Consider the following 25661-nt stretch of genomic DNA (forward strand, 5'->3'; position numbering starts at 1 on the left):
GCAGCAGATGAAAAACTCAAGGTGAAGCCTTGCTTCGTGGTCCTGAAAAAGTGGTTATTCCATTGTGCACTTCCAAAAATGTCGGTATATGGTACCAGAAGAACCCACTGGTTGGAGCATCAACAGGAGAGCCAACTGTCCTCCACGCTGTCAACGCGTATCTTTCCAAACAGGCATCTCTTCAGAGCCTGCAATGCTTACAAGTCTGTTTAGAAGCCTGGAGTGGCTCTTCCTTGACTATCAGCTAAAGTCTAGATTCCTTAGAACTGCATCAAAACTGGCATCAAAAAACTTCACAAATGTGACCTGAGACTTTAAAAAAAATTTTTTTTAATCTTTATTTTTGAGAGAGAGAGAAAGAGCACGAGTGGGGGAAGGGCAGAGAGAGAGGGAGACACAGAATCCGAAGCAGGGTCCAGGCTCCCAGCTGTCAGCACAGAGCCCGATGTGGGGCTCGAACGCACAAACTATGAGATCGTGATCCGAGCCTAAGTCAGACGCTTAACTGACTGAGCCACCCAAGCACCCCAACCTGAGCTTATTTCTTAATATCTAGCTATACTCTTTCTCAAATTCACAGTGCACTTTTCTACTGTAATTTGGCAAAATAAGCATAACAAAACATTTATCACTGAAACCATTTCTAAGTGCATAATTGAGTGGCATTAAATAAAGCCACAGTGCTTGTGTATGTAAGCATGACCATTATCTTTTTACAAAATTGTTTCATCACACCCAATATAAACTCTGTACCCATTAAACAGTAACTCCCTCTTTCCTCCTCCCCTCAGCTCCTGGCAACTTCTATTCTCCTTTCTGTATCTACGTATTTGTCTAGTCTAGGTAACTCCTGGAAGTGGTATCACACAATATTTGTCCTTCTGTGTCTGGCTTATTTCACTAAGCATAATGTTTTCAAGGTTCATCCACGTTATAGCATGTTGTCGGGATTTCACTTCTTTTCAAGGTAACATTGTGTACTACATTTTGTTTATGCATTCATCTACCAATGACGATTTGAGTTGTTTCTACCTTTTGACTACTGTGAATAATGCTGCTAAGAACACTGGTATATAGGTATCCGTTAGAGTCCCTAAGTTCTTTTGGATTATATATGTAACTGCCAGTCATATGGCAGTTCCAGGTTTCAATCTTGAAGAACTGCCAAGGTATTTTCCACAGTGGCGGACCCATTTTACATTGTCGCCAATAACATGTAAGGGTTCCAGCTTCTCTACACCGTCAACGTCTCTTTTGACGGCAGCCGTCTCAACAGGTACGAAGTAATGACTCACTGTGATTTGGGTTTGCATTTTCCTAATGTCTTAGCACATTGAGCATCTTTTCCTGTGCTTCTTGGCCACGTGTGTATCTTCTTTGGAGAAATGTCTACTCAAGTCCTTTACACAACTTTTAATTGGGTTGTTCAATTTTGGGTTGTTGAGTAATGTATATTCTGGCTATTAATCTCTTGTCAGAGATAGGATTTGCAAATATTTTCTCTCCCGTTCTGTAGGCTGTCTTTGTGCTTTCTTGATAGCTTGATAGCTGTGTGCTTTCTTGTGTCCTTTGATGTACAAAGTTCTTAATTTTGATGAAGCCCAAAATTATTCTTTTGTTTCCTGTATTTTGGTATCACATGTATGAAATTATTACCAAATCTAAAGTCATGAAGAATTTCCCCAATGTTTTGTCTTTTAGAGGTTTTATAAATTTAGCTCTTAAGTTTATGTTAGTCGTTTAGCCCCTTTGAGTTAATTTTCATATATAGAGTAAGGTAAAAGTCCAACTTTATTGTTTTGTATGTGGATATACAGTTTTCCCAATACCATTTGTTGAAAAGACCGTCCTTTTTTACCGGTCTTGTCAAAAATCAATTGACCATATAAGTGAAATTTTTTTTCTGGGATTTCTGTTCTATTCTATTGATCTGCATGTCTGTTCTTGTGCCAGGACCATACTGTTTTAATTATTGTAGCCATATTGTAAGTTTTGAAGTTATTATTTGTTAGTCTTTGAATTTTATTTTTCTTTTTCAAGATTGTTTTGGCAATTGCATTCCATATGAATTTGAGGGCTGGTTTTTCCATTTCTGCCAAAAAGGGGGGGGGTTGTTTTGATAGCAATTACATTGAATCTGTAGCTTGCATTAGGTAGTGTTGATACTTTAAGTCTTCTAGATGTGAATGTAGGATATCTTTACATTTATTTAGATATTATAAAAATTCCTTTCAGCAATGGTTTATAGTTTTCAGCATGCAAGTCTTTTAACTCCCTTGTTAGGTTTATTCTTCAGTATTTAATTCTTTAGATGTTATCGTAAATGGAATTGCTTTGATGTCTTTTTAAATGGCTCACTGCTGTGTATAGAAACACAACTGATTTGTGTGTGTTGATCTTACAATCTACAACTATGCTAAATTTATTAGGTCTAACAGCTTTCTTGTGAATTCTTCCGGATTCGGTACACATAGGATCATGTCATCTGCAAATACAGTTTTACCTCTTCCTTTCCAATTTGGATGCCTTTTATTTATTTTTCTTGGCTGATAGCTCTCATTAGAACCTCTCACACAATGTTTTATAGCAGCAGTGAAAAAAGGCACCCTTGTCTTGTTCCTGATCTTAGGGAAAAAACTTTTAGTCTTTCACCACTGAGTATGGTGTGAGCTGTGTGTTTTCATAAATATCCTTTATGTTGAGGAGTTTCCCCTCTACTCCTAGTTTTCTAAGAGGTGTTTGTCATGTAAGGGTGCTGGATTTTGTCAAATGCTTCTGCTGTGTCAGTTGAGATGATCAAGTGTTTCCCCCCCCTTCATTCTATTAGTGTGATATGTAATGTTGATTGGTTTTATGTTGAACCACCCTTGCATTCCTGGGATGAATCCCACTAGGTCATGGTAGATAATCCTTTTAATATGCTATTGAAATCAACTTGCAGATCTGCTCAGTACTTTTGTGAAGTATTTTTGCATTTATATTCATGAGGGCCATTGGCTTTCAATTTTCTTTTCTTTATTTGGCTCTACCGTCAGGGTAATGCTGGCCCCAAAGAATGAGTTAGAAAGTATTCCTTCCTTTTTCATTTTGTTAAAGTGGATAAGTACTGGTGTTAATTATTCTTTTTACGTTTGGTAGAATTCACTTGTGAATCCATTTGCTCCTGGACTTTTTTTTTTGTTCATGCTGTTCAGGGGAAAGTCTAGCGTTTAAGGGAAGAAAGTCCTGCTGCGAGGCATTTTCTTAAGAGGGCCGAGTTCCACAAAAGAATTTTCCCAGGGACACCTACCAATACACTTAGTTCGATCTAATCTTCACTCACCAGATGTTTAAATTACTTCTGGCTATTTCAAAACAGATCACACCTGCAAGAGTAAAGGCATCACACAAATTCATCCTGGAAGGGCAGAGACTCACAAGATAGCACCAGGAACTACATTCAGGAGTGAGTGCCGTCAGAGTCATTCTAAAGTGACTCTGAGGGAGATAACACAACTTAAAAAGTAAGCTGTGGTTTGTAACTAGCCTCGATACTTATGCATACAGTATGTGGATGGTATGTTTTAGTTCACAAAGGTTGGACCTAAGCATAACAAGTCTTAACTAAACAACATGCTTTATATTTATTTGAAATTCTCTTGCTCTGTTTAAAAACCACATGTGTCTTATTCCCTTTTATGGAAATTGGGGGTAAAAACAAGTTAAAAGCTTGGATGCTGGAATCAGTCTGGAATAACACCTATAGTTACTGTTATTAAGTAGGCATATTAAAAGCAGATTACATAAACCTAGGTGTTAAAATTTGTAGTTCTTTAGGCTTTTCTGGATTCCAAGTTTTCTCTGACCTTGATCCAAGGTTGTATTTTTTACAATGTATATTGTATTTTAAAAATACAATGTAAAATGTATTTTTTAAATGTATATTTTAAATATATATATGCATATATATATATATATATATATATGTATGTATATTTACATAAATATTTTTTTTCTGGGCACTTGCCCATCAGTATTCATAAGTGTATTCAGATGTCCATAAACCAGGAAGACTGCAAGAGGCCAAATGAAACTCTTTGCTTCAAACTCTACACAGTTGGGATGTTTTGGCTATGGAACCCCAGGAAACAGTACTGGTAGGAAATAATTGACAGAAAACTAATGAAGAATAATAGTGTCTGCATTTCCTTTTACCCCCAAGGCAGGGTGGGGGAGGGTATGACTTCTAGGTCTCCTATTAGTCTGCTTGCTCTTTTCATCTTTGGCCACAGAAAATCTCCTTCTTGATCTCAGATCGGCCACCCAAATCTGGGCCCCACACCGTTCATTAATTTGATCTCCTCAAATACAGCTGTGATCCATTTTCTTTGAATTTTTCTTCCTTTGCTGCATTTGTTAGAATTAGAGCTTAAGTCCCTTGAGGCAAGAATCTTTTTATTCCATATATAATTCTTTTGGGTGGTCGTGAGTTAATATCAGAATTGAAAACCACCTAACCCTATTTATAAAATTGGTTTGCATGTTTAAATGGCTAAAGTAATCATGAAAAGGGAAAAAAAACTGTGTGTGCCAAGGACATACTACTTGATATACGTGATCCCATTTCAGCTTTCAATGACCCTGCGGTGGGATCGTGTCCCTATTTTACATGAGCTTCAGAAAGTGACCTGGCTGCAACTTAACCCGAACTTTTGCTGATGTCAAAAACCTCACGCTCTTTCCCTAAACTATCTGCCTCCAATTTGTACTGAGGTCTGAACCTAGTTGGTTCAGATCCTTGACTCCTTTATGGTTTCTTAACTCAAATTTTATCGTTTCAACACCATAAATGCTAGCTCGATGGAAAGGCAAGTGCAAATTCATCACACACGTGCTATTAATAAATTAAAAAACTAAAAAAAAAATATTTTGACAAATAGTTAGGACCCCAGATTAAATATAAATTTGGCATGGATTCCAAAAAGGTTGCCCCATAGAGCTGAGGTTTTCAAGCTTTCTTTTCTTTTCTTTTTTTCTTTTCTTAACATTTATTTTTGAGACAGAGAGACAGAGAGACAGAGCATGAGCAGTGGAGGGGCAGAGAGGGAGGAGACACAGAATCTGAAGCAGACTCCAGGCTCTGAGCTGTCAGTACAGAGCGGACACAGGGTTCGAACCCACGATCCGTGAGATCATGACCTGAGCCGAAGTTGGACGCAACAGAATGAGGCACCAAGGCGCCCCGGTTCTCAAGCTTTCTTGACTCATGGCACCCCTAGACCAAAAGAAACAGCTAACCGTTCTCTTTACTAAGTAGGTAGGTACTAACAACTTAGTACATACTTGTGTCTTACTATCTTACAAAATCTGTGCGAAAAAAATACAAGTATATTGAAATACATAGTTCTTTTATTCCAAACTTACCATAATTACTTATTAACGGAAGCTGTGCATCTATGGGGCACTGCACAACTTCTCAAACCTTGAAACAAAATCATCTGCAGTTCTGGTTCCACATTTTCACTTGATACTTGCTTTTTGTCACAGCAACTGCCTAAAATCCGGCCTTAAACATGGCACCTTCAAAAAGTGTGCACTCCAATGTTGAAACTGAACCATTTTGAGCGAGTAGTTTGCACAGTATCTGACAGATATCGGTGTTTCCCTCAAAAATTTAAAATATCCTGGGGTGCCTCAGGGGCCAGGCAAATCTTAAGAATATCTTTTTCCCTCTCTTTTTTCCTCTCTCTCTCTTTTCCTCCCCTCCCCTCCCTCCCTCCCTTTGCTTTCTTCTATGTTTGTTTTATAATGATAAAACCTCTTAAAGCCTCATTTGTAACTCCAACCCTCTCTTTATGACTAAAAATTTCAACCTGGCTTGAAGTCGGCAGAAAAGCATGTTTTGACGGAAAGACATATGGGAATCTGATGTTTAGACACATTTTCCCAGAAACAGAGCAAAGTTTTCACCAAAGAATATTTTACATGATCCTAATCTACCTTACACTTGATGAACCAAGGAAGATGGAAGGAAAGAGGGAGAGGGAGGGGAAGGAAGGGAAAAGAAACTTGATCAATAAATCTTCTTTATGTAGACGCGTGACGGTGGGAGGTGGGGTCTCTGGGAGCTGAATGGGTCCCGAGGGTGGAGTCCTCACGAATGGGAGGCTTGGAGAGCTCTCTCACCCCTTCTACCGTGGGAGGTGCACAAGCAGACGATGAAGCAGGAAGTGAGCCCTCACGAAATACTAAATCTCCCCAGGGCCCTGATCTTGGACTTCCTAGTCTACACAATCAGGAGAAATAGATTTCTGCTGGTGAAAAGCCACGCAGTCTACGGTGGTGTTAACGGCAGCCTGAATGAACCGAGACGGATCCCTTCAGAGTTTCCTTTTCGGCAGGAGGGATGACATTAAAAAACCCAAAAAAGACTTTGGTCCTGAAAGCAAACACAAGAAGAAAATAAGCACAACAGGAGCTATGCTTACAAACTGCAAGTCGACTGTCCTATCGTGGCTTTTTTTTGAAGTTTATTTATTTCTTTGGAGAGAGAGAGAACGAACAGGGAAGGGGCACAGAGAGAGGTAGAGAGACTCCCAAGCAGGCCGCACACCGTCCGCGCAGAGTCTGACGGAGGCTCGAACTCAAGAAGCGTGAGCCTTAGTTGGCCACCCAGAGGCCCCGTGGCTTTTTGTTTGAATCGGGACAGTCTATGTTATGCTATGCTGACAACTCCCAGTCTCAGTGGCTTAAGCCAACAAAAGTTCCTTTCTTGTTCTACACCTGTCTAGCACATGTCTACACCTGCTCCTTGCACTCCCTCGGGGACCTCATCCTGACACGTGTGCCTGTAATCACCCCCCTGTGGCGGGAAGAGTGCATGGCCACTCAACACGTCCGCCTCAAAGACACGACCCTTCCGCTCCCACTGCCTTGGCCACGGCCAACGCCGGTCACAAGGCCAGGCTGAACTCCAGGCCGATGGGAGACGCACGGCAGCCGTACGGGCCGGGAGGAGAGGACGTGGAAAGGCAAGAGCTTTCCTGCCGTCCAAACCTGCTCCTGCAGCACCCCCCCCCCCCATCCGGGGCTTGTCCTGTCCACAGGAGAACGGTCTTGTCAGCGACCACCACACCCGCTCCCTCCTCCCTCCCTCCAGCAGGATGTCATGGAAAAACCGCAAGCTGGATTTTCAGACCACAGCCACCCCACTGGCCAACTGGTCACCAGGACGGTAAACGAGATCATGTGTGGTCTGGTCCCCGCTGCAGGGCTTTTCATGCTTTCTGAACCGAAGAGCTGAATGAGGTTGCACCCCGACTGGGGGGAAGGAAACAGCGGAAGTGGGGAGGGGAGCACCCTGTGTGGCTGAAACAATTCTTGAGAATCCCCACCGCGGCTGGTGAGGGGCGCTGGGGCTGTTACAGGACGGCCGTCATGCTTTCATGGAAAGGACAACTGAAGGAAGGAGAGTGGAGGCAAGAAAAAGCACACAGCAGGAGGGGGGAGTAGGAGGGCGAGAGTGGGGAAAGGGTGATGGGGGACAGGAGCACCGTTCTGGTCTCCAGTCAGTGACGGGCGCAAAGTTCTTCTTAAGCCCCGTACCGCGTGACTCCAGGCTGTCTCGCAGGGTGAGCCCAAATGCATGCTCCGCTGGGGACCCTGGGAGGGACACGGGCAGGTCCTCCGCATTTGAAACCTGACTTCCTCTTAGAAGCACATGCTGGGTTTGGAGAAATGCACTAACACTGGTTTTGTTTTCCAAACCCACCAACTGATGACATAATTAAATTTTATTTGGATGCCTCGAAAGACATAAAAGGCTGAAACATTTTGACATAAAAAGAAGAGTTGAACAGGGTATGAGTTTAAAGATGAAGCATCCTATGGTAACCAGAGGGCACCCGATTTCCCTGTGACTCCCTACCGTCCAAATAACATTTAAATTCTGATGTTCGTAAGATTGCTTCATAAGTCAGCTCCTTTCACGTAAGTGAAATAAGTCACTGTATTTAGTAAAGGCCAGTGATGTCAGGTAGAAATAAATATTTGATGTCACCGATCAGAAACGTCAGAAAAGGGGCACAGCTGGTTTTAGACAAATCCAGTTTCTGAAAGTTTGCGGGTGCTGAAGACGTGGGGGGATTCCTTGCACTTGTCAAAAACGTTGCCGAGAGCCCTGGAACTGGCGACTCTCCCGGTGCCTTCCAAAAGAATTCTTGCTTCCAAATGCAGGTTTCTCTATAAACTTTTCAGGAACACATCTGCTGTGAAAAATAAGATATTCGTAGCACCGGGACTCCAAACAAAGCAGAGAGAGAAAGATACATTTTTAAAGGTTTAATGAAATTCAAAATTCTTCCCACACAAGGAAAAGATGACTGTGTAATTAGGTTCTGACTTGAAGACAAGAGGTTGAAAGAAAATGCAACCCCTTGCATTTCTTGCCGCAAATAAACCAAAAGGAGCTTAATTTAAAAGATATGCCATGGCAACAGTTAGTAGGTTTTAGGTCAAATAACCAATGGCCCAACTCCACGAGAGACACAATCAGCCTCATTAAAAAGTGTGGCTGGAGCAGAGGCAGGGAGACCAGGATAAATGACTGCTCTTGGAGTACTGATGTGATTGTTTTTCTGTTCACTGAAGATTTTAATTAGAAACTTCTTCTTCTTCTCCAATGTTTCATTTAGTTGTGTTTTCACGAGAGATTTTGACAAAAAAAGGCGAGAAGAAGAGCCAACAGAGCCAGGCCCACGGACACCCTCAGTGCACGGTCTTGACGAAGATTTTGCAAGCGGAGGGCCATCCTGGAGCTCACGAAGTCTCGCCCGACGGCAGAAGTGTGGGATACTGAACTCGGGTGATTCCCAAGCCTATTTCTGAATTCCTAGGAAGACGGAAACATAGAGGGGGGAAAAAAAAGATTTAAAAGATGCAAACAAGCCCTACTGTGATGTCAATCAAATAACGAGTCCCTATACAAGGAGCTTTTTTTGTCTTTATTGAGATGCAACCGACACAGGACATTGTTATCGTTCAGGTGTACAACCTCATCGTGTTTTGTATGTTCCAAAATGGCTACCACAAGAGGTCTAGTTAACATCGACTACCACGCATAGTTACAATTTTATTCTTGTGACAACTTTTAGGATTTACTCTCTTAGCAACTTTCAAATATACAACTCAGTATTGTTAACTACAGTCACCACGCTGCACAGTATGTGCCCAGGGCTCATTCACACTATAACTGGAGGTTTGTGCCTTTTAACCACCTTCGGGCATTTGCCCGTCCCCACCCCAATCCATCTGTTCTCTGTAACTACGAGCTTGTTTTGTCTTTTTAAAGATTCCACATGTAACTGAGCCCGTACAGTATTTGTCCTTGTCTGACTTATTTCACTTACCATATTGCCCTAAAGGCTCATCCATGCTGTTGCAAATGGTAACATTTCCCTCTTTTTATGGCTGAATAATATTCTGTTACATACATATATATATCATCCCACATCTTCTTCATCCATTTATCCACCGATGGACACATAGGCTGTTTCCATACCTTGGTTACTATAAATAAGGCTACAGTGAACACAGGGGGGTTAGTGTTTTCATTTTCTTCAGATAAACACACAGAAGAGGAACTGCTGCTGGATCATATGGCAGTTCTGTTTTTAATTTTTTGAGGACCCTCCAGACTGTTTTCCACAGTGGCTGCACCAGTTTGCATTCCTACCAACAGTGCCCTTTTCTTCACATCCTCGCCAATGCTTGTTATTTGTCTTTTTGATATAACAGCCATTCTAACAGGTATGAGGTGTCACTGTGGTTTTCATTTGCGTTTCCCTGATGATTAGTGATGTTTAAGTGCCTCTCATGTACCTGTCGGCCATCTGTATGTCTTCTGTGGAAAAATATCTACTCAGATCCTCTGCCCATTTTGTAATCAGATTGTTTTTTTTTTTTTGCTAGTGACTTGTAGGAGTTCTTTATATATCTTGGTTATTATTCCCTTATCACATATCAGATAGATGATTTGTAAATATTTTCTCCATTCAGTAGGTTGCCTTTTTGTTTTGTTGATGGTTTGCTTTGTTGTGCAGAAGCTTTTTAGCTTGATGTAAGAAGCAGCTATCACTTAGTTACTCCTTCAACAGAGACACATTCAGACATGCACCATGGGCCACATGGCCTCAAGTTAGGTATGGGGAAATCACATTTCCTTTCTTGGAAGTGTCAGACCAAATTGATGATTTTCCAGATTATACACAACATATACGAGACAGAGTGTGCGTTTATGGAGAATCAAGGCAGAATTCATGAAGCCTAACGTTTATGTAGAGTGGAATCATAGGAAAAACGTTAACTTTTAGGGATGCAACCACATCCACTCGGCAAAAGAAGGACAGAGGAAAAACTGTGGAAGCCGTTTGATTCCACAAACGTATCCCTCAGGGTGGAGATTTCCAGCCGGGGCCCTGCTGCAGGAGGGCTGCCCCAAACTCGCAGAGGGGTCTGAAGGGGTCTCGGCGGCCAGAGGGACGGGCCCTCCACATGCGGCTCCCTCCGTTTACTCCGCTGGGCAGTGTAGCCACTACCACTTTCTCTGTGCGCCAGGCATGGACAAGGTCGGAAAGTCCTGCTTGGAAGGAGCACGAAGAGTGAGGAGTCACCGCCACACTGCTTTTTAGGTGGTCTCTGTTCCCTGATGCTTCTTCCTGGGGGTGCAGAGGAGTAGGGGGGGAGGCGCCTGGCTGCTCTCAAGATGGCTCTGGTTTTGTAAAGTGTAATTTAAATTCTATTATATAAGATTTCCGCCTTGTGTACAGGCTTTAGAATCGGTGCCTCCTCTTCTGAAACGTGAAACAACATTTTGAGGGAGGGGGAGGGGGCAGGGGAGGATGGGACAATGTGGGGAAGAAGAGCACGGGTGGGAGGAACAAAGTAGGGGGAGGAGGGGGCGACCCAGAGGCAGGACAGCATAAGGCATGTCCGTGGAAGAACGCGTGGAGAAATACACAGAAGCACACGTTATTTTGCTTATTCTTTCCTCCCAAGCTCCCCAAGAACCCCCTGCTGACACCTTCGTCCTTTGCGTGAGAAGTGCGGGCTGCAGCTGGGCCAGCAGAGGCACTGGAACCGCACGTTCCGGAAAGGAACGGAGGCAGGAATGGGCAGGGTCTGTGGAAGGGAGGGGAGAGAACGAGAGGAGAGGGTCCAGTGACAAGCTGAGGTGGGAGGTGACGGACACCTTCGTTGGGATGCTGGCAGGAGGCACGGATAGGACGGACGGTGGACTTTGGGCGGAGAACCAACAGGACCTGTGTTCAGAGGAGTTAACGAGAGGTGCCAAGACTAGGAATGGGGAAATAAAAAATCACCTTTACAATCCAGCCTCCACTGCCTAATACCTCCATGTGACGGATGTGCAACAATTCTTGCTTTGACCGTAGGAGACTAATTGCAAAGTCACCGAAACTGTTAACCACAAGGATAAATCTCTCGACCCAATGGCAGTCGAATCGCCATTTACTTCGGCGCCCCATAGGTACCTGGGCTGATGCCCTGCGGGGTCCGTCCCTCAACAAGGGACGTGCACCCCAAAAGATGGAGCTCTCCTCCCCCCGAGGCAGCGGGGGCAGCGGCCAGAGCACAGAGGTGCACCCAAACCTGCCTGCACCCCAGAAGACCATCCTCTTGTGCATCCGGCTTTCTGTGTGATGTGCTAGAGTTAAGAACATGTGGACAAACTTTTATTTTGACTAAAAGTAGTCTTGGGGCACCTGGGTGGCTCAGTCAGTTGAGTGTCTGACTTCAACTGGGTCATGATCTCACAATTCGTGGGTTCGAGCCCCGCATCGGGCTCTGCGCTGACAGCTCGGAGCCTGGAGCCTGCTCTGGATTCTGTGTCTCCCCCTCTGTCTGCCCCTCCACCACTCACACTCTGTCTCAAAAACTAAACATTAAAAAAAATTAAAAGTAACAAAACTGAAATTAAATAAAAAAAAATAAAAGTCATCTCACTATCTCAAGGACAGCACTCATATGGATGCACTACAATGACATCAACGATGGGGCTTCTTCCAACGCAGGGAGGCTGTCTAACTCACCTCTGGCCTCTTGAAACTGCACAACTACAGGTATAGAGCAGGGACTCAGTAAATGTTTAGCAGTGAATCAGTGAATGAATGAATGAATGAATGAGTGGGGGGTGTGTAATCCAGATGAGATCCAACCGGTCAGAAAGATGCCTTTCCGTGTCCCTGGTAACCGATGTGGCCTATGATGTGTTCACGGAACTAATCTACACGAATCCTAAAACCTCGCCTCTAGAAATTAAATCAACGCTTCTTCAGTTTGGGTTTAGAAGACCATAACTAAGACTACAGACCGTTCCCCAGAGAAATGTGGAGGTCCCCACGCACATCTGCGCGCAGCCCCCCGTCACGCTTCATGCTGTATGACCTCAGGAGGATCACAGACACCCTCACCCAGGAATAGATCTGGATAACACAGAGACGGAAGCTTTCTTTTTAAGAAAAAAATATGAATGCAAAATTAAGTACAGGGCCCTGGAAGGGGGCCCTCAAAGAGAGGCCCTGAAATGAAACCTCTCCCAGCTTCTAGAAATATCCACCTCTGTTCCACCCCAGGCTCTGAATGCTGGACCTTGGTGCTGCACCTGCCATTCAAGGCGCTGTCACTTGGTGATTGCTGCTGCCAGCTGGGGCAGGGGTCAGGCTGACCTGGGCAGGGCGAGGTGCGTCTTAAAGCCTTACGCATTTGGTTGAGCTTATAAAACATTCTGCTTCACAAAGCTGCAGTGCAGGTAACGTGCCTGTGCTCTCAGCCTGAAAAAAAAAACCCTCGGCTTCTGACGGTTTCACATTTCTTCTTCTTCTAACTCATTTGCCATAAAATTGCTCAAAATATGAAAGTTACTTATTAAACGACCATAGTGGGTCAGCTGTAATTGTAGTCAACATAGCCATTTTTTCCCCTGGGCATTACTCAACCCTCCCCTCCCCGCCCCAACACCCCTATCACATACCAAACACACCAGAATATAAAGTGCTCTGGTGACAAGCCGCTCTCCCGTTCCTAGTGGCCACGTCTGTACCACAGAATCGCACACGAGCTCCAGGAAGCCCACCTCACCTGCCAGTCTCCCTCAGATCAAAACCCAGCAGGAGAAGGAAGATTTAGTCTGTCTACCGCACTGTGCGTCTTTTACTGTCTTCACCTTTCACCGATTCAAGACCTTGATTAAAGGAGTCTGATGATGTATTTTTAAATATAAGGTTGAAAAAAAAAGGTTTCTCAGAAGACAGTAATCAGCAGGCAGCGAGCTCTGCGTACTTCAGCTGTCACTGTTGCTGTGGCACTGAAAGAAAAGAAACTTGAAAATACAGGAAACAGAAGGACTTTCTCATCAAGTCCAAGATGCTCAAACACAGCAGACCTCTACACAGTGAGAAGGAGCATTCACGAGTAGGAAATAACATGGCATTCCTATAACGCAGTTAAAATAAAAAGTGCTTATAGGTGAGGTGACGATCAGTACCCAATCGTGAGGTAAAAGTTTACGTGTGCGCGTGTGCACGACTGCACACAGAGAACAATGTGTGTAAGTGACTTAGAGAAAAAGTTAGTATGGTCGATAATTCTGGAAAGTAGACAGAAGGCTCAAACCCTCCCTAAACTTTTTTAAAAAAACACTTTTTTTAATGTTTATTTATTTATTTATTTTTTTGAGAGACAGAGCACAAGCAGGAGAAGGGAAGGGAAGCACGAAAGGGAGGGAAGACACAGAATCCCAAGCAGGCTTCAGGCTCCAAGCTGTCAGTACAGAGCCTGATGTGGGGCTCGAACTCACAAACCATGAGATCATGACCTGAGATGAAGTCAGACGCTGAACCGACTGAGCCACCCAGGCGCCCCATTCCTCCCTAAACTTCTTTAACATTACTGCCAAAAGTCAGTGGGGCTCCTGGGTGGCTCAGTTGGTTGAGTGTCTGACTCTTCATTTTGGCTCAGGTCATGATCTCAGGGTTGTGAACTTGAGCCCCACGTCGGGCTCTGCGCTGAGTATGGAGCCTACTTAAGATTCTCTCTCTCTCCCCCCCCTCCTCTTCCCCCCTCCCTCTCTCTCTCCCTCCCTTCCTCTGCCCCTCTCCCCACCTTGCTCACTCTCCAAAAAAAATAAAAAAGAACTAAATCTTTAAAACAACATTACCAAAATTTATTAATTCTTGAAATTCAAGACGCACTTCTAACTATAACACACCCAATATGAGAAATTTTACTGCTTATTAAAACTAAACCAACACCAACTCTCAAACTTACACTTTTTAAGAAATCAAACTCCACTTACAAATGCCTTTTTTGAAACAGACAGAAATTTGAAAGGAGGTAGGATGTGACCTTTGTTCAATAAAGATCCTTATATTTATCCAGTTATAACAAACTAAGGACAACTCTGAGAAAGTGTTAACTTGGATTAACATGGGCTCTTCCCCTCCCTTGTAAATCTCACTGCTTCCTTGATTAATTTCTAAACATGTTGCTAATTCTTTTTTTTTTTTTAGTTTTGATTTATTTATTGGGGGGGAAGGGGGGGAGCAGAAAGAGAGAGAATCCCAAGCAGGCTCTGAGCTGTCAGCACAGAGCCTGATGTGGGGCCCGAACCCACAAACTGCAAGATCATGACCTGAGCCGAAATCAAGAATCAGATGCTTAGCCAACTGAGCCACCCAGGCACTCCTATACTTGCTAATTCTTAACGTATCCTACTAGTTTTCAAAAGTCTAGTTTGTTAAATCCTATTAATGTAAGAAATCTGTGAATGTAGAACCAAGTACATATTCTGAAAACGAAGCCAAACAAAAAGAATGTTGATGTTCAGGAGCTTTACAGATCAGATCAACCGGGTGGAGATAAACGAAGGCTTTAGAGACAAAACTCAGTCTAGTCAGATGGTGACAACAGTCCATCCTGAATTATCCCTTCCTTGGGCGGTTACCCAGGCATTGCTAGGGAAGGGAGAGAGCCCCACACACGGTCACACTGCACGCACCAATGTCAAATGACACCAGTTCTGGGGACAGGAAGTATGCCGGTCCCAGACTCTAATCCCATCTCTACTGGAGGATTTTGGGACAAATGATTCATCCTCTCTGTTTCCACATAAAATCACCTAAAAAAACAGAGGTACTATTAGTATTTTCACATCATGGGGTTGTTACGGGGATCGAATGAGATTTGTATATTCAGTTTTTGAGCACATAAAACTCAAGATTAACAATATTCCGTGGTAGTTTGCAGTTCTAAATACCAAACTGCCTCAAGATGTTCTCTTTGTAAAATGATAAGGTCACTATGTTATCTATTTCTCAAGTACGATTAATTGATTTATGCTACTTTTGTCCCTTACGCATCATCAGGGGACACACAGTGTGTAACGAATGAGCATGGGTTTCGAATTCCGACAGGGCAGAAACCGAATCCAAATTCAGACACTCAGCAGCTGTGAGACCTTGGGCAAGCAGTGGAAACTCCCTAAGCCTTGCTACCTCTCCTATGAGGCAAAGCTATCTCAGTATCTACCTTTAGGTGATGTGGAAAGGGGGGAAAATACCACACCCAGCGCCCTGGTGGATGCCTGGGATACAGAAGGTCTGGATAAAGGGCTATTTTACCCCAGCCCAGCAGTGGGACTTGGGACGTGGGGAAGGCCAGGGCCTCCCCCAGCGCTGAGCAAAAGTACCAAGTGAGACGGACACGTGCGGCCCTGGGTACCACCCTCAAGCACTCGCCCAGAAGAGAGGGACTGTGCCTCCCTTGCTCCGACATCTTTTCCCCTCTGGGCTCTTACTCTGTGGAATGAGCCTTCTGGAACGGCTCTCAACTAAAACCATCTCATACATGAAAAGAAACTCGAATTCCACAATTTATGACACGGGATTCAGCCATCAGACGTGCCAGGGGCCCATTTTTACATCTGCTTTCTCCTTTGATATTTAATTTTGTCATAAACTTTTTTTTCAAAGAACCTAAAAACGAGGGAAAAAAAGTCACTGTCGATCCCACAAAGGTACATACAACCTTCTTGTCCTTGCTCTGTGCCCAGCCTGAACCAGCCAGCTCCCCCCCACCCACGGTCTTCCCCCAGCCTCCTTATTGTTCTCCCAGGGCCCCGTCAGACAGGACCTCCTGTAGGAAAAGCTCTCTCAACCATCGCCCCGCCCCAGAGGACAGAGGACTCAGGTCCTTCCCTCCGTGGGGCTGGGTATCCTGCTGACTGGCCCTCACCATGGCACCCGTCAGTGGCACCTCTCTACTCCTGCATGATCCTGTGTATACTCCATGAAAGGGGCCTCTCCAATTGCGCCCTGGCCCAGCATGGAGGGGGGGGGGGGGGGGCAGTGCTAGCTGAAGGAGTATTTGCATTTCTACCTGTTCCTCAGTGCTGGGGATTCACATTTTATACAGGAGTGGACAGTCTTCCATACAAAGTGCCATGTGCCTATTCTTGTATTTATAAGATTCTTGGGTAAATGGAACAGGAGGTCAAACATTATCTATACACACAGCATAAATATAAAATAGTAGCAATGGGGAAAAACTTACCAGTGGAGAAGGAGTGTGGTATATTAGCTTTCTATTGCTACTTGAATAAATTACCGCAAACCTCAGGTTTAAAAAAGTTTTTTAAGTTTATTTGAGAGAGAGACAGAGACAGCAAGCTGGGGAGGGGTAGAGACAGAGGGAGAGAGAGAATCTTAAGCAGGCTCCATGCTTAGCTCAGAACCTGACATGGGGCTCAAACCCACAAACCTTGAGATCATGGCCTGAGCCGAAATCAAGAGTTGGACACTCAACCAACTGAGCCACCCAGGCGCCCCCAAACCTCAGGTGTTTTTTTTTTTTATATTTTTATTTATTTTTGAGAGAGAAGGACAGCGTGAGCAGGGGAGGGGCAGAGAGAGTGGGAGCCACGGAATCTGAAGCAGGCTCCAGGCTCTGAGCTGTCAGCACACAGCCTGGTGCAGGGCTCAAACTCACGAACAGCGAGCGAGATCATGACCTGAGCTGAAATCGGATGCTTAACCGACTGGGCCCCCCAGGCACCACAGGTTTTAGTAACATTCATTCTCTTGAAATTCTGGAGGTCAGCGATTCTAAAATCAAGATGTCAGCAGAGCTGCGTTGTTCTGGCGATTCTGGGGGGTTGACGGGGAGGGGCGCTGGTTTCCTTGCTCTCTACCTAGCTTCTAGAGGCGGCCTGTATCCGTTGACTTGTGGCCTCTTCCCTCCATTTCCAAAGCCAGTAGTATCGGCTTTTCGATAAGGATCCTTGTGATCTACATTGGGCCATGGGGATAATCCAGGATAATTTCTCCATCACCACCTTTAATTGAATCCCATACCTGAAGTCCCTTTTGCCACATCAGGCAACATTCACAGGTTGCTGGGATCAGGATGTGGGTTATTGTGTGTGCGCGCGTGTGTGTGCACATTGTGCTCACCACTCCTGGCACATGTGAATCCCCATGGTCTCATTATCCCACCAGGTGAGCTCAATGCAGGCAGTGCCGAATAGTCCCCGTTTACAGGGAAGAGGGGTGCAGGGCACCTCCCTTCACGGCCGGCTGGCCGTGAAGCTTCCTGGAGGAGGAAGAGGGGGGCTCCAGGACTCAGCCTCTGCTGAGGTCTTTTCCTCCTGCCAACACAGACCTGTGAAGCCACCACGTTGGTCCTACTCATGGCTCTTTCAGCCGAAAGAGAGAAGGACCTGAAGGACGTAGTTGATTAATGTTCTCTGAAAAGATACTTGTGTTCCTTTGCATTCTATATTTATATTTTTATACAGATGCAAATATCCTGTCCTGTTCTTGGGAGCTGAATGGGCTTGGCCTTCCAATGGAAAGTCGTGCTGTTCTGAGGCCTCACCTGCATTTCCTCCTCTTTATCAAAAATATTTATAAATTATTAATACATATGACCACAGAACCAGAAGCATGAGGATCCAGGAGGACAGGGGGACGACAGCCTCTACGTAAAAGCCTCTACATTCTCTACTAAGTAGAATGAGAAACGTTTATGCATTGGTCACCATGTGGCCGGCAGGACTGCGAGTATTCTGTATGCATTCTTTTCTTCCTCCCCAATTCCCAGGGAAGCTGTTCACAGGACTTCATTCCAGCTTGCCCAATGTACACAGAGCAGGTATACCAGCGAAGCAGAGGAGAGGCCTGGCTTCGGTCATGGTGAATTTAGCATTGGTCGTAATGTAGCGCAGGTGCCCTTATAATACGATGGGAAGAAAAACCAACCGCTCCACAGAAAATGACGGTCTGGGTCAAGACTCCAACCCGGCAGACTTTATCCATTTTGCTTACTACTGCATCTCATGGAGATACTGGTGACATTTTGTGTCTCTACAGATGGCCATTCCAGGAAAGCCAGCCCCCCGTCTCGGAGAGGCGTTTCATGCTACCTGTCTTACGGTTCTGAACCACATGCTGAGATTCAAGTGTGACCTGTAGATGCTGAATTTTCTCTGAACACGCGCGCGCGCACACACACACGTGATCTGCTCACATTAGGACGTGCTGCAAAATGTGTTTTAATGAGGAACAGTTGGTCTGGTTCTGCTCAAATAAAAGACACTCCTGTAAGAGACTTGCCACCTGTCTTCCCATCTTGCAGCGCAGCGTCGAAGGGAGTTCTTCTGTCCCTGACACCTGCAGGTATTGCCAGGGTGCCCTCCACGTGCCAGCTCCCTTCCTCCGACTGACAGACACCCTCCCCTCTGAGCCCCGTGTCACCACCAGATACGAGGACAGACAGCGGATGACGGGTGCCAGGCTACCTCTCTCCACTGCTCCCCTAGACAATGCCTCAAACTGGGAGCATCTTGATACCCTTTCGTTCTGAGTCCCTGATTATCTCCGAACCAAAGGTCTGTGTATTCTCTAGTTCCTGAAGTCTGTAAAGAATATTATATGCATACTCCATCAGTACACTGGCCTGTAGCTGGATCCACAAATTAAACCTGGGATCAATTACACCTGTTCATTTATTTGGGGGGAGACTATTTACATTTTTAAAACTTCTGTCACAGAGTTACATGATGAGAGCACAGTACTGTCAGCCTTCCTGTAGCAGTTTTGGGCATGGGCAATTCTGAATCAGATATTATTCTTACATGACTTTCCCCACACCCCCTCACCTCAAATGTGTCATTGCTATCAGGTCATTAAAATCGCAAAGGGAAAATCGTAAACCAGAACATGCCCACACACACGCAAAATCACTACAATCTTGTTTTCTATCTTGTTTTGGTGACAGCAGAGTAAATATGAGATTTTGCGAATAGGGCCAAAGATACATTATTAAACTATGTACTGTATGATCAAATGCATTTCAGACTACATTCTGAATAATGTTGCCTTGACGGTCAGCAAAGGGAGAGCTCTGATGAGCCTCTGCTTGGTCTGGGTGACTCCTCTCTTTCAGGGTGTCCAAACCCCTGGCTTGAACCGAGGCAAATGAAAGAAAGGGATGATCATACCAAAATCAAAGCACAGCAGCCACCCATCACCTAATTATTATTTTCTGTGAGATCGTAATTCATCCGACTCGAGAGATACGAAAACAACTCTTAAGCTCTGAACTTCTTTTAATGGATTCAAAATATTATGTGTAAATTTTTCTTATGGCTCAAAGGCACTGTGAGTGCTTCAAGTGGAAGTTTACAGGGATGAAGGAAAACATGTTTGATAGCTCATAACTCAAGATAAATTAGAGCTTAGAATCACCTTCTTGTTTTTTTCCAACTGAGCCTGAACATACGGCCTATGCAGAAAATCTATCGAAACCAAAGATGGGATCGATGCAAGCAAATCACGTTAAAATATACATGATGCGGTGCAATATACTGTCAGAAAAGAACCTCAAAATCTGATTCTGTAAAGATTACTTTAAATACAAAATCATCTTCATATCTGAAAGTTATCTCTATCATGATTGTCTTTTAATTCCCAAAATACAAACTTAAGGAAGCACCTCTTAAAAATTTTTTTCAATGTTTATTTTCGAGAGAGAGACAGAGTGTGAGCGGGCAAGGGGAAGAGGGGCGAGGGGCGGGGGGCGGGGGTGGGGAGAGGGAGACACAGAATCCGAAGCAGGCTCCAGGCTCTGAGCGGTCAGCACAGAGCCCGACACCGGGTGTGAACCCATGAACAGCAAGACCGTGACCTGAGCTGAAGTCGGATGCTTAACCGGCTGAGCCACCCAGGCGCCCCAGGAAGCACCTCTTCATGTCAGTATCTCCAATGTAAACTGTTGTCCCGGTCCCTGATAATAAGGAATGCATACAGGTGGCTGCCCAGACTTTGTAATTCCTTCTCAGCCCTACAGTTGTGGGGTTCTAGCTGAATTCTGTCATCTTCTTTAAAGTTCCCAATCTTTCACTTAGCACCCAGTTTCCATTCTAATGCCTTACACTTGCCTAATTCTGGCTTGTTACATTTACCAAAATCAGTGGGTGAAGTGAGGGCAGAAGGATCAGATCTAGAATAACACAGTATAAAAGCCTTTGCCAACAGTGGTGTTTGTCATGTGTTTACATATAACCTCTTTAGTTCTACAAAAACCAAGAGGTCGCAAGCTTTGCCAAAAGGCATGTTATCTGAGGTCTGGCATCTTAGCGGGAGAGACACTTACAGTTTTACTTCTTATTCATCGTGAGAAGATTTTCTTACTCACCACACTTAAAAAACCAAGCTATTTATTTACCATGTCACGATTTGGCAATTACTCTAGAACGTATATGTAGGTCTCTCTTTTGTTAACTAAGTATCAGCCACAGATGTATATAGAAGTACACACACACACACACACACACACACACACACACACACACGGGGGTGGAAATAAAGAGGGAACCAAGAGGCGCCCTTAGAATCATGAAGTCAGTAATCACAATGTTCATGACGATGGTGGAAGTCTGAACCCCTCTATTCTGAAATACTGGCTGGAAATCAGAATCCACGCAAACTCAGGCTGCCCCACAGGTGTATCAAAGCTGAAGACAGGACAGGTGAATTGGACCCAGATGCTTTACTGATAGGAAGTCTTTCTGATCTTTTTTGTTTATGTTTTTATTTATTTTTTGAAGGAGAGAGAGAGAGAGAGAGAGAGAGAGAGAGAGAGAGAGAGAGGCAGCGAGGCAGCATGGGATGGGTGGGGGGGAAGCAGAGAGAGAGGGAGACACCGAATTCGAAGTGGGCTCCAGGCTCTAAGCTGATAGCACAGAGCCCAATGCAGGGCTCGACCTCACAAACCACGAGATCATGACCTGAGCCGAAGTCGGACGCTCAACTGACTGAGCCACCCAGGTGCCCCCAATCATCTCTTAAGCTACAACACAAACCAACCCTCGTTCCACGGAGTGTACTCAGGAAGCCGTGAACGAGGGTGTTGACAAACGGAACAATCAGGTGTATGAAAGTTAATCTTTAAGCAAGCAATTCAACTCAAAATAATTACTCCTAAGGATTTCTTCCCACTAGGTAACCGTGAGAGTGTGTTGACAGATATTTGTGTTTAAAATGAGAAAGAAGTCGTGTGTGATGCTAACTGCTGTCACCATGCAACCCTCCCCTGTTCTAAGAAGCACTTTCGGTGATACTGGGAATATGGTTTGAGCATCAGTGAGTTCCATGAGCTGCATGAAAGGAATAAAGTCGATGGCAGGCGCTTTGCTCTGTCTCAAAGAATCTCGTAAACGATGAGCTAACACGTAAAACGTTTCCTAGAGATCACCATGATGGTGATTCAGCTTGGAAGATGCAGATAAACTAGTTAAGAAAAATTACATGGTATGTATTTAAACTCAGCCATCTGAACAAAGTTCACGTCTCCATTTTCCTCTCACTTCCAAAGTTCCAAAATCCATCCCAAGGCATTCTCATTTCCCCTTTCTATTTTGAATATGGAAAGTTATCAAAAAGTTAAAAACAACAGCCCTACCAAATGTCACTTAAGATAACAGCGAAGATTAATAGGAAGAGACTTCATTATTTATATAGCTATACAAGTGTGGCGGGCAACCTCCAAGATGGCTCCCAGTGATCTTCGCCTCGGGGCGTTCACATCCTTGTGTAACTCTTCCCTTTCCCCTCGACTCTGAGCTGAATCTGACTTGCTTCTAATTAATGGCACTTGACATAAATGATGGGCTTCCACTTCTGAAGTTAGATTACAAAAACCTGTGACCTCCACGTTTTTCACTCTCTGCTGGCTTGCTCTGAGGAAAGCCGGCCGCCATGTTGTGAGTTGCCCTATGCTGAAGCCTGCGTGAGAAGACCCTGAAGGAGACCTCTGACCAACAGCCACCAAGGACCAAGATCTCAGTCTCACAACCCATGGGAAACGGATTCGCCACCACCACACGAACGAACTTAGAGGCAGGTATTCCCTCAGCTGACCTTCCAGTTAAGGCTACCCTCCTGGTCAACACCCCAACAGCAGCCTCATGATAGGCACTGAGTCAGAGGCGCCTAGTCGAGCTGTGCCCAGATTTCTAACCCACAGAAGCTCTGAGACGATAAATGTTTGTTTTATGTGCTAATTTTTGAGGTAATTTGTCACACGGCAATAGACCACGAACATAACAAGATGCCCGGTAGAGGGCTAGAAACTGATTCACATGTGTGTTGAGACGTGATTTTTATAACAGAGGCATTTCAGACCACTAGGACAGATGGACTTTCAATACAATTTTCTGGAACAACTGATTATACACACAGAAAACAATGAAATTTGACCCCTACCTACCATCCTTAAAAATCAATTCCAGGTAGATTATTTACCTGGGAAAGGCAAAACTAGAAACATGTAGGTAATATGGGCAGAAAACCTTTCTAACCCCCAAGGCAGGGAAATAGTTCTTAGATCACAAAAATACATGAAATTCTAAAGGCACCACGGAGAGGTTAAAAGACAAGCCACAAACTAAGAAAAGACACGTGCTTCACAGCTCACTTTTAGACTTTTATACTATAAAGAAATCCTAAAAATCAGTAAGGTATTAAGTCAACAGAAGAAAATGGACAACAGACTTACACAGACTCTTTATCGAAGAGGAAATCTAAATAAAGGAATCCAACAAATGTATACAAATATGCCAGCCTCGTTTGTAATTAGAAAAATACAAGTTAAAAACAATGAGACACTGATTCACACACACTAGACTGTCAAAGGTAAAAAGCCTGTATCAAATGTGGGTGAGGATGTGGAGACCCCAGACCCCCGCGACATGCCGCTGGTGATGACGTACATTAACAAGGCTACTTCGGGACACAGCAGCGTGTTAACAGGAAAAGAGGAAGCAACACACAGCAGACAATCCACCGACGCAGCTCCGAGGTGCGTCGCTCAGACCAGGGCAACCACTGCACGTACCTGCCAAACTCCAGTCTCCTTCCTGGCTTACATGTTACGTTAGGAGCTCTAGCAGGGTTTGGGCTACAGACGGGGGAGGAGAAAACGTTGGTCTAAGTAGAAAAAGCAGCCCCAGGAGGTGGGGCTCAGAGCTGTGGGGCCAGGACTTCCTGAGAACGTGAGCTCTCTAAGTGTCTCCCTCACAACCTCCTCCTTTTCTCTGATGGGCCCCAGCAACAACCTGCCTCTCCCCCTGAGCGTCTCTCCTGTTCCACCTCTCCACTGCGAAGGTGTTTCCCGCACCTCTTAAAAAATTCCTGGCCCACGTGGAAAACAGAGGAGACGTAAACAGCCTCTCGGTCGCCAGTACACATCCTCTCACTTTTTGCTTGGATTCCACAGGATAAAGTCAGTCCCTGTATTCGTTTCCTGTCACTGCCGTAACACATGACTGAAAACGAATGGCTAAAACGACACAAATTTATCGTCTTACAGTTCTGGAGCTCAGGAATCCAACGTGGGTCTCATATGCTGTCCAACTTCCAGAGGCACTAGGGGAGAGTCCACTTCCTTGCCTTTTCCAGCCTGCATTCCTTGGCTCATGCCTTCTGCCTGCCCCTATCCCCCCAACACCTTCAAAGGCAGCTTTCTTGATGATCTGACCTCTGATTCTCCTGCGGCCCTTGTACTTGTAGGGACTCCCAGGATTATACTGGGCCCACCTGGCTAATGCAGGATAATCTCTTTATCTGAAGGCCGGCTGATTAGCAAATTTAATTCCATCTGCAACCTTACTCCTCCTCGGCACTCGACCTAACACATTCACAGGTTCCAGAGGTCAGGACTTGGACGGCTCTGGGAGACAGTTATTCATTCTGCCTACCACATGCTCCAAGGTTGACGATGCTGAGTTGTTGGTTATGTACACTTCAGAGATGCCATCCAAACTCTCAAGTCCTTTAGGTTTCCTTAATAGAAGACCACGGGAAGACCTTTAACTTCTACTAACTTCTATCCTGGAGGCTCTGTGTGGAAAATGAGGGTTGTTTTGCTCTGTGTCGTTACTAGTCCCCATCCTTCCGAAACCACAACCGAAAAAACAAGACACTGAGTTGGAGAACTAGAAGAATTAGATCTCGAGTCAAAGCAGGATGTGATTTCTGGTGGGGCTACAGAAAGAGGATGAGAAGGTAAGCAGCACCCAGGCCAGGACCTCACAGGGCGCGGCAGACTGAATACACGAGTGGCCCCGACTCTCCACACTCCCCGTGTCTGTGCCTTCTGCCACGTCACTTCACAGCGCTCTCCCTGGTCTTGTCCACGTGACTTACTTTGGCCAGTGGGATGTTATCAAACATGATGCATATGCCCCGGCTTGAGAAGTACTTTTGTATTTCTGCTTTCTGTTCTTCTTCCTCTGCCTTTACCATGAGAAGACGCCAGGCTAGCCCGATAAAGGAGGAGCCATGCAGAATAGAGCTGATTCACTCAAGGGGTCCCAGATGAAGCCATCTTGACCCTGGCGCTGAACTACCACACACGGCCAGAAGCCCCGAGCTGCTTAGGCACCTTACAGCTCACTGCAGATGTCTGAGGAAGCCCAGATGACGTGAGCCTAGTGGCTCTAAGGTTGTGTCATGGGGCATTTATAGTGGCAATAGTTCACTGATGTATAAGATGACCAGGTATTTGGTCCTGCAATCCTTTTTAGTAAGGATGTCTATGTCTATGCCCATGTCCATGTCCATGTCTATCTCCAACACAAACACATTCATTCATTCACTCAATAGACGTCTCCTAAGCATTTGCTATGGCATGCCACGCACTGTTCTAGACATTAAATACAAAGACATGAATGAAGCAAAATATCTCAGCACTTAGGGATGGAGTTTCCATTTTAGTACCTGGAGACAAAGAAACACAAATATTTGGTGTGTCTGCTGGTGAGATTTTCCATGGGGAAAAATGGAGTAAGAATGGTGGGGGTAGCTATTTTATAGAGAGCTACTCAGGAAGGACTCACTTATAGGGCAGTATTTCAGCAGACGCTTGACGAAGGAGAGGACGGATGGGTCACATAGGCATCTAAGAGAAGTGTTTTCCAGGCAGAGGGCCCAGCAAGTGGAAAGGTCCTCCTAAGGTAGTAGAGCTGATGTGTCCACATTCAAGAGCTGATGTGTTCAGCACGGAGACCCAGTGTGGCTGGCCCAGAACATTCAAGGGTGAGAAAGGTC

The 25661-nt window shown here is 44.9% G+C and overlaps 1 protein-coding gene across 6 annotated transcripts in view; it reads right to left on the reverse strand.

The window, feature by feature from the left end:
- CDKAL1 (CDKAL1 threonylcarbamoyladenosine tRNA methylthiotransferase) overlaps window positions 1-25661 on the reverse strand; it is a 705817-nt gene that overhangs the window by 42454 nt on the left and 637702 nt on the right. For 4 of the 6 annotated variants that reach the window (XM_078446590.2, XM_078446592.2, XM_078446591.2 and 1 more), the window contains one exon: window positions 8309-8869. The exons of the other annotated variants lie outside the window; for them this stretch is intronic. In XM_078446590.2, coding sequence (XP_078302716.2) covers window positions 8681-8869 — 189 coding nt within the window. In that variant the 3' untranslated portion in view covers window positions 8309-8680. Of the gene's footprint in view, window positions 1-8308; window positions 8870-25661 lie in introns of those variants that run through there. 6 annotated transcript variants of the gene reach the window in all.

The sequence above is a fragment of the Panthera onca genome, chromosome B2, assembly GCF_046562875.1.
Source record: "Panthera onca isolate mPanOnc1 chromosome B2, mPanOnc1 haplotype 2, whole genome shotgun sequence".
Taxonomy (NCBI): domain Eukaryota; kingdom Metazoa; phylum Chordata; class Mammalia; order Carnivora; family Felidae; genus Panthera; species Panthera onca.